Consider the following 14649-nt stretch of genomic DNA (forward strand, 5'->3'; position numbering starts at 1 on the left):
CTGAAACAGTTTTTTAACTTCGTTAACATTAAATGCAAAACGAGTTCTTACCCTTCCCCGCTTTTTTTTTAAATACTATGATAACATCTGTAGGAGGCTAATAAAAGGCGTCCGTTCTCTCTTCTTTATTCTCTCGTTCCGTTCCTTCTTAGACTATTACATGTATGTATTAGTGTGTCGGTTGCTGATCGTGCGAACGGGACACACACAGTAGTGTCCGTAAGCACGATTAGCACATTCGAGTACGCGAGAGACGCGCATATTGTACTTAAACTGAGAGTATGTATATCTAGGACTGTATGTGCAATGACTGTGTGTATGTATACGGTATTGTGGCTGCTTGCTACAATCGGCCATCCTGACCGGAGAGCTCCTGATCTCTATTTATTAACTTAGACTTTTGTTTATCCATGGGCGCATATTTGCCACTGCCCAAACTCCTTTGTATGGAAGTCTGGCTGTTGAAAACCTTCCACGTCCTCCACGACATATCTATCATTACGCAAAACTTGTGTTATTCTATATGGACCTTTGAATTTAGTGATTAATTTTTTAGATACGCCTTCGTGCGAGTCGAAATTCTTGATCATCACCAAATCTTCTTGTTCATACTTATGAGAATCCATTCTTTTAGAGTCCGTTCGTAGCTTGTTGTATTCTTGCAATTTATTGATGTTTTTTCCAGCATTTTCTCTAATTTTCTACAAATTCACATCATCACCTTTTTTATTTATTTCTTCAAACCTTTCTTTTAAACTATCTATAACTTTGCCTTTTTGAGAGGTTAATTGATCTTTGCATTATTTAGCGCATACTCGACCGTTTCTAAAACAGTGACCCAATGTTGTCCTTTGCCTGGTTCAGTCAATTTATCTTTAATAGGACCTATGCTTCTGTTCACCCTTTCGACCTGACCATTAGCCTGTGGGGAACCAGTAGCTATCTTTATGTGTTTTATTTCATTTTCTTCTAAGAAATCTTGAAATTCCCCTCGGTCCGAAATAATACATTTTGGCCTACGGTAATCCCTAAAATAGTCCTTAATGCTACTTTTGCTTCCTTTGATTTTGTTGTTTTTGCAGGATATAGTCTTACAAACTTTGTAAATGCGTCTATAATCACTAATATGTGTTTGTTCGACCTACTTTTATTAACAGGACCATAATGGTCTATGTGTACCACGTCAAATGGAATATTTACTTTGGGAATGTTGTGAGGGAATCCCCTTCTTTTTCAGACTTTTCAGAATAAGCTATGCACTTCAGACAATTGCTAATATGTATCTTGCAATTCTCTCTAACTTTGGGAAACCAATAGATTTTTGAAATCACTTCTACCATTTTGTCTATGCCAACGTGTCCTAATTGATCATGATAATTAAACAAAATGTGGCTTTCCATTTCGAACGCTACATAAAATAAAATAACTTTCTTATCCTTCTTTCGATAAACTATACCATTACGCATTTCATTATCTTTGAGTTCTGACTGCTGCAGCTGCTTAGCTATAGTTTTGATCTTCTCGTCTCTGCTTTGACAAATAATTAGATTTTCCTCAAATCGATCGTTAGTATGTTTGTATTTCTACTGAGTGCATCTACGTGCTGCATGCACTTACCGGCCCTATGTTCTAAGATGTAATCATAATCTTGTAGAAACAGCGCCCACCTGGCTATTCTTGGACTTAATTCTTTTTTATTTAATGCTAAGGTAAAAGCATTACAATCTGTGACTATTTTGAACTCTATTCCTTGAAGATAAATCCTAAAACGTTGCAAAGAGTAAATCACCGCGAGGGTTTCTAATTCGAAACTGTGGTATTTTGCTTCAATATCAGTCGTTTGTTTAGAAAAGTAAAATACCGGATGAAACTTTTCTTTTTCTTTTTTCTTTTTCTGCATAAGAATAGAACCGAATCCTAAAGCGCTAGCGTTGCAATGTAATTCCGTTGGGTCTGTAGGGCTGTATAATGCTAAAATAGGGGCTTCTAGAAGATTTCTTTTTAATGTTTCAAAACACTCTAACTCTGTCGCACCAAAATCGAATTTTCTATCTTTTCGTACAAGATCGTATACGGGCTTTGCTTTTGTAGAAAAATCTTTTAAAAATCGTCTAAAATAATCCAAGAAAGCTCTGAACTTCATGCGTTTTTGTCGGTACCGGAAAATCTTGTACTGCTTGCATGCCTTATGAGTCTGGTTTAATACCCTCTCCTGATATTACGTATCCTAAATACTTTACTTCACTTTGAAGGAATTCACATTTGTCTATCCTTAATTCCAACCTGTTATTTACTAATTCCTATATACTTCCGTTAATATTTCTATATGACTTTTACTATCCTTTGTTGCTATCAAAATATCACCCATGTAAATGAGGACCTTGTCCTCTTTTACTAAGTCTGCAAAAAATCTATTCACAAATCTTTGAAAAACTGCAGGAGCGTTTCGTAAGCCGAACGGCATTCGGAGCCATTCGTACTGTCCCATTGGCGTAGTGAACGCGGTGTACTTGACTGAATCCTCGTGCATATGCACGTGAAAGAACCCGTTTCTGAGATCTAGTTTGGTAAAAAGGACTTTTTCAGAAAGTTTATCAATAAGGTCATCTATCAACGAAGTAGGGTAGTTGTCTTTTAGCATGTTTTTGTTGAGAGTTCGATAGTCAACGCACATTCTTAATTCCTATCATTCATACCTATCATTTAAGCCATAATTTTGACAATACCTATCATTTAAGCCATAATTTTGGCAATACCTATCATTTGCAATAAAATTTTTCAAATTTCTGTCATTTAAATAATCATTTTCACAATATCTATCATTTGAACTATCATTTTGACAATATCTATCATTTGAACTATCATTTTGACAATATCTATCATTTGAACTATAATTTTCCCTCACAATCCTAAAGTTACAAATGTTCATAAAATCTCGTCCCAAAACTGTTCCATATGCCATCGATCTGTTCGTCACAAATAATAACTCAAAATGAAGAATTTCTTTATTGATGATGACAAAACATGATATTTTTCCAATTATATATAAATTGCTACCGTTTATGCCAACATAATTTTTAGGAATCTTTTCATTTAACTTAATATCTTCTTTTTTCAATATTTTTTCAACGTATGACTTCTTTATGAAACTAATTGGACTGCCAGAATCAATTAGACATTCTAAAAACAAGCATTCATTAGGTTCTGCACTAAAATAAATCTTAAACAGTCTTACATATTCATTGTCAGATACGAACTTCCTCTCGGTGCAGTTGTACACCAGATGATCCTTACTGCCACATGCGTAGCAGGCTCCATACTCGCGCTTGGGCTTGTGGCAGTCAGCATCGAAATACCCAATAGCATTGCAATTAAAGAACCTTTTTGGGGGCGCTGAACCAGGTCCCCTCTCGAACGAAATTTTGGCACGTCCAGCTGAAGAAAGTAGCGGTTTACGTAACGAGACCTTGGCAAATGCCTGCAACATCTGCGCAGACGAGTTAAAACAGTGCATGTGTGCCTGTTGTCGCAGAAGGGACTCCGGAATCCCTTCAATGATGTTATCGATTAGTTCCTCATCGTCTATCCGAATCTGTGTAGCCAACAACGTTTTTTCTTTGAAGTATGTAAAAAAATTTTCTGACGGTTTCCATTTGCGCTCTTGAAACTTTCGTCGAGTTATTATTTTGCTCTCGGTGCCGTGGAAAGCTTCTTCAAGTTGAAACTTCGTTGATTCGCTTTGTAGGTTGAGTTCTTGAGAATAAAAATTTCACAGTAATCCCACTTCTGAATTTGTGGGAGGCTAATAAAAGGCGTCCGTTCTCTCTTCTTGTCACAAACGAAGTGTTCTATATTCTCTCGTTCCGTTCCTTCTTAGACTATTACATGTATGTATTAGTGGGTCGGTTGCTGATCGTGCGAACGGGACACACACAGTAAGCACGATTAGCACATTCGAGTACGCGAGACGCGCATATTATACTTAAACTAAGAGTATGCATATCTAGGACTGTATGTATACGGTAGTGTGGCTGCTTGCTTCACATCGGATTGGGCAATAGGCGATCTATTTGCCAAGTTTTTTCAAGCAATATATTCTACGTAACCTCATTTCGAGCATCCACTCTTACGCGGTATTAAAGAGGAATCTTTAAATTGTCGGCTATTCCTAAGCTTTTTAAAATAGTTCTCACACCTTTTTTGCAGCATCTTTTTAGGTCCATTATATCACCATGTCAGCACAATTTTATGAAACGCAGATCGACAACCACTGCCCTTTTGGAGCTTAATATTCTTTGTAATACAGGGTTTAAAACATATTTTTCAACCAGATGTCAGTTACTTTACTTTAATAAAGCATTTATTTTTTTTTTATTTATTACTTTGATTTTATTTATTGAATCTTCTTGTTTAAGAACTAAGTTTAAAAATCTTTACTATTACAAGTATTTTTTTCTGAACAGTTGTATTATTTTTCCAACTGTTATATGATTAAACGGCCCTAAAAATTTCCTCGCTGGGTTGGTAGGTCTTTTCGCCGGAGACGGGAACGGCTGCTGAACTGGGTTAAACCTCTCGCTAGGTGGTTGGGGTGAGAGTAAAGCTTGCTATAGTATTTTTCCTTAAGTTCCGTAATTTCATTGATAACTGATGGGATATTTAAGTCTCTTTGGATGTTTACATTCCGAACGTACCACGGTGCCCCAGTGATGGTTCTCAGAACCTTTGATTGTGTTCGCTGTATTATGTCAATATTGCTGTTGCTGGCGTTGCCCCATAACCGTGAGCCATAGGCCCAGATAGGTTTCAATACAGAATTGTAGAGTAAGATCTAGGCTGAGCGGAGAACCAGAGTTGATGAGCCAGTGTAAGTTGTTGGCTTTGAGTTTCAGTTGAGATTTTTTGGCTTCAATGTACCAGCGCCATGTGAGTCTTCTGTCAAGGTGTACTCCTAGGTACGCTACCTCATCTGCTTTCGGGAGTGGTATGTTGTTCAATAAGAGCGGAGGGCAGTCTTGTCTGTTTAGCGTAAACGTCACGTGCTTCCATTTTTGCTCGTTTACCCTTATTCGCCAGTCAGAGAGCCACTTCTCAATGTCGGTGAGGTGCAATGCCAGCTGTGCTGTAGCTTGGGTAGGGGACCTTGAACGTCGGCAAATGTGGATACCGTTAAGCGACTATTTGTAGGTATGTCGGCTGTGTAGATGAGGTATAAGGTTGGCCCAAGAACGCTGCCTTGGGGGACTCCAGCCTCAATTACATGATCAGTGGAAGTGGCAGTGTTGCACTGCACTGCAAACTTTCTGTCATAGAGGTAAGACATTTTAAACATTAGGCCGTCGAGCCAGACTCTGTCGAATGCTTGGGATACGTCTAAAAATACTGCTGTACAGTATTCGCGATTTTCGAATGCAGTGGCATTATTATGTTGTGGCTGGGATTATGTTGTGGGTTCTCAGATGTAAATTAAGTCGGACCAGCAGGCATTTTTCGAGTAGTTTCGAAATACATGAGAGTAGACTTATTGGTCTGTAAGATGAAGGGACTGTGTGGTCCTTACCAGACTTTGAAATCATTATGATAATCGACCTCTTCCATCGTTGTGGAAAGTAATCAAGTTTGGTGATGGCATAAAAGAGCTGGGTTATGTAGTGAACTGCAGAGTGAGGCAGCTGGATGATCATTTCCGGTGTTATAAGGCCGCAGCCCGGGGATTTTTTCGGGCTGAGATTGTCTTTGATTATTTTAATTACTTCTTAAGGACGAAACACAATTGGGGTGTGTTGCTGGTGGCAGTTTACGGGTGAGGAAGTTTTGTTGTGTGTCTAATTTTGTATGCACTTCATGTGGGGTTCGGGTATTTTGGGTTGGAAGCGTCATAATGATAATTGGCGGATTAGATATAGTTCTGTTCAATTACTTGGAGATCTATTGTATCGAATATCTGGGGTATCTGGAAAAATGACTACGGAAGCAGCAAGTGAAGATGATAATTTTGGTACGGAACATTCACATACAGCTATTATTCACTTTTTGGGTGATGAACGTAGAAATAGAGTATTGTCAGGACTCTACATGGGACGTAGTGACGTTTTATTGATGGTGCGACAGGCTGCACTGCATGTATGGAAAGTGGTTGTGACAAATACTCCGCGGACTCTGCGTGAGATTCTACCAACACTGTTCGGCTTACTTATTGGATGTTTGGCAAGTACAAGTTACGATAAGAGGCAAGTGGCAGCGCGAACATTGGGGGATTTGGTAAGGAAACTTGGGGAACGAGTTTTACCCGAATTAATTCCTATTCTTGAAAATGGTCTCAACTCTGATCATTCTGATCAACGTCAAGGAGTCTGCATTGGTTTGTCTGAAATAATGGGTTCTACATCAAATAAAATGGTCCTTACATTTATAGACAGTTTAGTCCCTACAGTCCGAAAGGCTTTGTGTGATCCCTTACCTGAAGTTCGAGAAGCAGCAGCAAAAACATTTGAGTCCTTACATAGCACAGTAGGATCCCGGGCGTTGGATGAAATTCTGCCATTCATGCTGGAAGGTCTTTCAGATCCCGACCCCATAATTGCTGAGAATACTTTAGACGGCCTGAGACAGGTTATGTCTATTAAATCAAAAGTGGTTTTGCCGTATCTTGTGCCGCAACTAACATCTCCACCAGTGAATACAAAAGCATTATCTATACTAGTATCTGTCGCCGGAGAAGCATTGATCAAATACTTGCCTAAAATATTATCAGCATTATTAGAGGCCCTGTCAGACGCCTACGGGTATTCCAATGAAGCACAGGAGAACGAGTATTACCAAACGGTTATATTATCAGTAACAGATGAAACTGGAATTAGGACAATAATGGATACATTACTTATTTCAGCGAATTCTTCTGACCTATGCACTCGAAAGTCTGCAGCAAGCTTACTATCTGCTTTTTGTATTCATTCGCCCGGGAACTATTCTCAATACATTTCTCACCTTTTAAGATGTTTACTGAAGTTGTTGGTGGAAAAGGATAAAGATATACTACAAAAATCTTGGGAGGCCCTCAACGCTGTAATTAAAGGCATGAATGCCGCGCAACAAATATCTCACGTATCTGATGTGGAACTGAATGGAACAGAGCTTCCTGGTTTTTGCTTGCCAAAAGGAATTACTCCGCTATTACCTGTTTTTCGGGAAGCAATTTTAAATGGATTACCAGAGGAAAAAGAAAACGCGGCACAAGGACTCGGTGAAGTTATTTTTCTAACAAACGCACAATCGTTGCAGCTTTCAGTAGTACACATAACAGGTCCATTAATTCGAATACTAGGTGACCGTTTTAACGCGGCGGTTAAGGCTGCAGTTTTGGAAACTTTGTCAATTTTACTTCATAAAGTTAATGTTTTGTTAAAACAGTTTTTACCACAACTTCAGACCACCTTTCTTAAAGCATTACATGATCAGAATCGAAACGTGAGATTGAAAGCTGGAAAAGCATTGTCTGAGTTAGTGGCAATTCATTCTAGAGCAGATCCATTATTTAATGAAATTCATAATGGAATTAAAAACTCGGATGATTCTTCTGTTAGAGAGACAATGCTTCATGCACTTCGCAGTATTGTGAGTCGATCTGGAGACAAAATGTCTGATGCAATAAAGAAACAAATTTATGTTACCTTATTGAGTATGATCGGACATCACGAAGACGCCACTCGAAGCGCGGTTGGAGGATGCTTGGGAGCGATACTAAAGCACATAGCGTCTGGACAAGTCTATGATTTGTTTAATAATATAATACTGACGAATAATGCAGATGATCTTATAGTAAAACATGGGCACACAATAGTATTGTTTGTAGCCTTAAAAGAGTGCCCCAACGAAGTACTTTTTTCGAATTTGCCTGAAAAGATTACATCATATGTTTTGATCAATATTTTATCAGAAAAAGTTCCAATTGCTTGCAATGCTGTTAGAGCTAGCACTTACCTTTTGGACTATTACCTTGTCAATAAAAATGAACTTCCTTTAAATGTGGTAGTTGCGTTAGCAAGAGCAATGAATCATTCTAGCAACGATGTCAAACAGCTTGTTGCAAAAAGTTGTACCCACCTTTCTAAAAGTTTGTCAGCAAATCAAAGTAATATTGATGTTTTGAAATATTTGGTGCCTATGCTGGTAAATGGAACTAAAGAAAAAATGGTTATGTGAAATCAAATTCAGAACTAGCATTCATTTCCATTTTAAGATTAAGATCTGACGATACGATCTTTCTTAAAGTTTCAGATCTATTAGAATCGGGTGCAAGAGACTCGTTAAATGAAGTAGTTTCAAAAGTTTTAAAGCGCACATCTCCGCAGTCTATAATAATAAAAGAAGAAGAATTGGATGACACACTGCAAACATAACAAATTTACTTTAAAACCGTTCCAAAAATATCTTGAACTCTCAAACAAATTGCTTTATTTAATTTTTCAGAACTAGCATTAATTTCCATTTTAAGATTAAGATCTGACGATACGATCTTTCTTAAAGTTTCAGATCTATTAGAATCGGGTGCAAGAGACTCGTTAAATGAAGTAGTTTCAAAAGTTTTAAAGCGCACATCTCCGCAGTCTATAATAATAAAAGAAGAAGAATTGGATGACACACTACCAACATAACAAATTTACTTTAAAACCGTTCCAAAAATATCTTGAACTCTCAAACAAATTGCTTTATTTAATTTTTTTTTGTAAATAAAGAAAAGTATAAAAAGTAAGTCATTTCAACAAAATGTTACAATCGACATTGTATTTAATATTGGGTGAGTTTTTTTAGTATAATACTTACTAATGTTGGTTGAAAGGGAATAATATATACTACAGATGTTTCAGGGAGGTGCTTTCAATGCTGTACTTAAACGCGTGAATGCCGCACAACAAGTATTTCACGTATCTGATGCTCGTGAGGCCGTGCAGCAAGCGAACTAAATGGAAAAGAACTTCCTGGTTTTTTATTTTCTATAGCGTACACTACGTGTTTTTTAAAATCAAGTTTGAATGAATTATCAGAGAAAGAAGAAAACGCGGCACAAGTTCTCAGTGAAGCCATTTTTTAATTATATAACTTTTTCTGTAGTAGTACACATAATAGGTCTATTGATTCCAATCCTAGAAGATCGGCTAATCCCAACGGGATTGGGATGCTGTATTGAAAACATTGTAGTTACCTCATAAAGCAGGAACTCTGTTAAAATAGTTTTTACCACAACTTCACAACACTTTCTTTCTTAAAGCATAACATGATGAAAACCGAAACGTGAGAATAAATGCTGGAAAAGCATTGTCTGAATTAGTGGCAATTGATTCTAGAATCAAGTAATGTTCTAGAACAGATCCATTGTTTTATAAGATTTATTGATTCTTCAATGCTCCATGCACTTCAGAGCATTGTGAAGATCGACTTTTAAGTATGTTTGGACAACGCGCAGACGCCAATCGAAGCATGGTTGGAGAATGCGCCAGCGCCTCGCGAAGGAAGACCTACAATCTAAAGCAATATACATAAGTCTCAAGATGGGTGGCAAGGAGTCCAAGGCCTCCGACAACACAGCCAATGTGATCAACACCATGCAAGTAATCGACCACAAAGACGGTGTTATTGGTCTGTCAATATTGAAATTACTAAAGACCTACAAGCGATCAGTGCAGCGGCGTCGTGACCATCACGACTTTCAAGGCTTGTATCCATTATCAATAATGTACAGCGTGAAAGGGGGAGTCCGCTGAGCATATAAGAGCCGTGTTCTGACAATAACAATCAGCTAATTAAACTTGCATGACTACGGCGAACATAATATAGACGGTAAAATAAACAAACAAAAAAAGTGAACCTGTGCATTTTTTTTAATGTCACCAAAAAAAAAAGATATAATAAACAAAATAAATGCGGGATTCAAGTAATTTCAGATTCAGTGTGCCGCAAAGAAACATACATATAAACATACACGTATAAAAGATGTATGCCTAGATAAGCATAAACATAGATAAGCATAAGATAAACATAATACACATGTTCTTGCTCAATCTACAAGTTATTTATGCACGTGCATTGGAGTATAGTCCTATCGGAATGTATAATATCCGATCCAACGCGTCGAGATCTCATCATAATTTTTAGCCTCTTTCAGGCAATGCATTTTTATACCCGTTACTCGTAGAGTAAAAGGGTATACTAGATTCGTTGAAAAGTATGTAACAGGCAGAAAGAAGCGTTTCCGACCATATAAAGTATATATACTCTTGATCAGGATTAATAGCCAAGTCGATCTGTCCGTATGAACGTCGAGATCTCAGGAACTACAAAAACTAGAAAGTTCAGATTAAGCATACAGACCCCAGAGACATAGACGCAGCGCAAGTTTGTCGATTCATGGTGCCACGCTCACTCTAACGCCCACAAACCGCCCGAAACTGCCCACACTTTTGAAAAATGTTTAGATATTTTTTCATTTTTGTATTAGTCTTATAAATTTCTATCGATTTGCCAAAAAACTTTTTGCCACGCCCACTTTAACGCCCACAAACCGCCAAAAACTGTCAGTGTTGAATTTTCTCTTCACATTTCCACTAGTTAACGGGTATCAGGATATCTACCACAGTCTTCGAGAAAGTTCTTGCCACCGCTATAAACTAGCGACGCCAAAAACCTGGTGCCGTTATCTATTAAAAAACAACACCAGCCCTGGATATGTCTGGACAAAATACCGTACAACCCAACGCATAGAAGTGCCGCTAAGCCAAAAACTCTGCAAGACTTCTGAAACATGTTGCTATTTATGTATGATTCGCGTCTGTAAGTCTGACTATATTTCTAAATAGTAAGTTTACTTGTAAATTTACCATTTAGATATATAGGTACATTTACAAGTAAACTTACTATTTAGACATTGTAAAGCTGAACAGATTGGACATGTTTTTCTTTCGAGCCCTCGCCCTTCCATAATACCCTTAAGCTCCCGAGAGGTGTTTATTATAATATACACGTAAGTAATTGTGAATAAAAACAAATGGGTGTCAATTTAACTTTCTTGTGGAAGAAAGCAATTATAGCGATACATTTGATGAGCTCCAAATGTATCGCCTTGGTTGTAAAGCAAATGAAAGCACATACGAAGCATTTTACAGGAGCTCGCCTGAATGAGTCTACACTTTCGAGCAAACGGACGTTTTGCGATAGCTCTGCGTGAAAGTCTCGTTGTTGTGTCGGACAGTGATAGCGGCAATTCTGCAAAATAACACGGTGGATTTGTGCCATAGTTCTGCGCGTAACCTAGGCCTGCTGCAGGTGGTTGGCAAAATATATAAGTATGCGAGTAGCGTTGCCATACGAACGGTTAAATCAGTGCTGAGATGCGACTATTCGGCGCGTAGTTTCAAAATTTAATTTGAATGGAAAAAACGCGAACAGGCTAATAACCATCCTCTCATCGTGCTGGTGCCTAAGCAGAGACTCTAGAGGCGGATTAAACCTCCATTAGTAAGACGCCAGGGGGAAATCCGTGGCCCACGTGGGAACCCTTTATAAAGCTGATCACGGCACTCCTGGACGAGGACCTGAAGAGCATTCTTGCCAGGATGAAAGGCAAAAAGTGCCCAAAGTTCAGGCGCCCAAGCCGAGCCGCCCTATGATTGGTACCAACGAAGGAAAAAAAGCGAAAATCAGTGCAAGCCGGGAAGCTATGTATCTCTCGCCAATAGCGCTGGCACGAGCACTGAATGGACCAAAGGGAAGCCTAAGCGCGTAAAAAGTCGTGCCGTTGAAGACGTAATGAAGACGTATGAAGCTTCCTATGCAGAGCAAACACGTACGCAAAATACGGAGAAAGCAAGGTGATGGGACGCAGACAGCCGCAGTGCTGATGATGACCAAGGTGTCGCTTTACTAATCGTATACAAATAAAATTGGCACGTGCATTATGCATATATAACAAGAGGGACCGCTATGGTCGAGTTCCCCGACTATCTGATATCCGTTACTCAGCTAGTGAAAGTGCGGAGAGTCTTCAACACTGGTGGTTTTTGGGCGGTTTGTGGGCGTTAGAGTGGGCGTGCAAAACGTGAGTGAATGAGAGTCTTCAACACTGACAGTTTTTGGCGGTTTTTGGGCGTTAGAGTAAGCGTGGTAAAAAGTTTTTTGGCAAAACGATAGAAATTTACAAGACCAATACAAAAATGAAAAAATATCAAAACATTTTTCAAAAGTGTAGGCGTGTCAGCTTTGGGCGGTTTGTGGGCGTTAGAGAGGGCGTGGCAAAAAGTTTTTTGGCAAATCGATAGAAATTTACAAGAATCTCTGGAGTCTGCATGCTGAATCTTAACTTTCTAGCTTTTGTAGTTCCTGGGATCTCAGCGTTCATAGGGACGGACAGACAGACGGACGGCCAGACGGACATGGCCAGATCGACTCGGCTTTTGATCCTGATTAGGAATATATATATACATGGGTTCAAACCCCACCCATGATTAGAGCATGGCCACACAAACTTTCCTCTCAAAAATATACTTCTTTAGTTTTTAGAAAGTAGGATAAATAATATCCATAATGCCTAATACAACAACCTTCGGCAGCTTACTCTTGCCCAACCACTTTACCCCCTCTCCACGCTATATGGAGCAAAACGTGGTCCACCATATAGTTACCAAGCGCACCCTGTGTTCTGCGAACAGCAACAACACCCAGCAGGGCCTGAGGCGCGTTACCAGACTGTTCGCTTTTCTACGACTAGCAACATCAACGTAGACGCCACTCCGCGATGACGTTAGGTGGCAGCCCCACCACTGGGATAAGCCGCATCTGGCCAATCACCAGATCGGTCGAAAAACTTAAACCGATTACCGAAACAGAAACGAGAGAATTAAACATAAACGGTCACCCAAATTCGATGGCGACCATAGGCATATCAAAACGGACACGATATTGGACAATGGAATGTTAGAACTCTGAGAGAACCATCTAGTTTAGCACAGTTCGAGGCGGAAATGGAGAGACTCCAACAACATCAAATAGCAATCTAGTCTTACACAGTGGCAACAATGACGGCAGCAGATACGGGGTGGGGATTTTAGTGTCCAAGCGCATAAAAAAGACACTGCACTCCTGGGAACCCATGGACAGCCAGATGTAGAGCTACACATATAAATATCATACAATACCCCCTCGTTGAACTGATCCCGTAACTCATCGGACCCTCGTTTATTGTAAACTTGTAGTTTCTTTGTCACGTTCCATCGCAAGCTTAAAGTGGTCATGGTCGGCGGATGCAAGCATTTTGTGGACTCCAGTTTTGAGTCGTGGGTCAAGCGAACCGGTGGCCTAAACCTCATCGATGAATTTAAATCAGCCAGCGAGCCAAATGTCTATGTGACCACCGCCGAAGAATTGGCTTCCGTGGATGTCACCAAAATCGATCGCCTCCTGGGTCTCTTTGACGACGATCACCTGCAGTACCTCATGAAGACCACAGTGGAGAGCAGCCAGCCCACTTTGGAGCAGATGACCCGCAAGGCCATCGAGTCCATGAGCCAGAACGAGCAGGGCTACTTCCTCTTCATCGAGGGTGGTCGCAACACTCGTTTATTGTCGACCTGCATTTTCTTTGTCGCGTTCCGTCAGACTCAACGCGATGATAGTAGCCCTTCCAATTCTTTAGATTCTGGTTGTAAATCTTCAAAGTCTTATGATCTTACAAATAGGGTGTACGTAACAAACTTTTTCAATGTGATATTAAACATTTTTTTTATTTTTACTGTTTTTACCTTTATTTTTAGGAATTTGTAGCAATAAATTTTGGTATGCTACGCCAACTAGTTTGGGCCGTACCGATAGTTGCTTGTGAGGATCGTTGGACAATAATAGTGTATTAGCATTGTTTTTTCATAATTCGCAGGATAAGAAACATTTTTATTTATAATGACAATTTAAGTGTAATATGACAAAAAACATTTTTTTTTATTATTGTAGAACAGATGGATGTTGCATCTAAGGCATTTAGTCATCGCTGTTGCAGTTTTGCACAGCCTGCAACGTCCTCCTTCTCAAAAAACTACCCAATGTTCAACTTCAACCCCAAGACCTCCAGGAGGAACAAGCAGGATCAGAGGTAAGGAGTCAACAGAGCCATCGGAGGCGGGCAATGACGTGGTAACTAACTAACCATAGTAGTCTTTGCGTATTACGTCTCAATCTCCGGCTCGGTTCACCGGCCCCCATGTATAACTAGCAGACCTAATCGGCCGCAAGCGATTGGTATAATTCCACACCAACCAAGATAAACAGCTGGGTAGATCTGACGACGGAACTTCTGGAATACTCTTTACCACCAAGATATGAGAACAGGTTGAGATACAGATCACACAACTTCGACAGCGGGAGTCGGAACTGGTGCGGGAGTATGCGATGAGCTTGCGAAAACTGATGCGGTTCACCAGGCTATCGGAGGTACAAAAACTCGATCGGATCTATCGGAACTGTAGAAGCAAGATAAAACTGTACACGCGCAGAGCGTGGTTTCAAAACGCTTACACAGTTCCTCAAGTTGACGGAAGAAGTTGAAGAGATAGAAGACTCCGAAGGCCAAACAAGGGTCGAGCAACCTAGGCAACAGCAATAACAATC

The 14649-nt window shown here is 39.6% G+C and overlaps 2 protein-coding genes across 2 annotated transcripts in view; both read left to right on the forward strand.

The window, feature by feature from the left end:
* Positions 1 to 14202, forward strand: part of LOC120457867 (eukaryotic translation initiation factor 4B) — an 85202-nt gene extending 71000 nt beyond the window's left edge. Inside the window, exon 5 of the mRNA XM_039645391.1 lies at positions 13996 to 14202. Within this exon, the coding sequence (XP_039501325.1) occupies positions 13996 to 14187 (192 nt within the window). The 3' untranslated portion in view covers positions 14188 to 14202. The remainder of the gene's footprint in view (positions 1 to 13995) is intronic.
* LOC120457866 (eIF-2-alpha kinase activator GCN1-like) lies at positions 5889 to 8722 on the forward strand. The gene is made up of 2 exons (XM_039645390.1): positions 5889 to 8216; positions 8472 to 8722. Exon 1 carries the CDS (start codon positions 5962 to 5964, stop codon positions 8200 to 8202), a length of 2241 nt encoding a protein of 746 aa, XP_039501324.1. The 5' UTR covers positions 5889 to 5961; the 3' UTR covers positions 8203 to 8216; positions 8472 to 8722.
* Positions 14203 to 14649: the final 447 nt, after the last annotated feature.

This window comes from Drosophila santomea, unplaced genomic scaffold (assembly GCF_016746245.2).
Source record: "Drosophila santomea strain STO CAGO 1482 unplaced genomic scaffold, Prin_Dsan_1.1 Segkk85_quiver_pilon_scaf, whole genome shotgun sequence".
Lineage (NCBI taxonomy): Eukaryota > Metazoa > Arthropoda > Insecta > Diptera > Drosophilidae > Drosophila > Drosophila santomea.

Excerpts from the sequence above, each read along its gene's own strand:
- LOC120457866 (XM_039645390.1), top strand. The coding sequence starts at position 5,962 with ATGACTACGGAAGCAGCAAGTGAAGATGATAATTTTGGTACGGAACAT.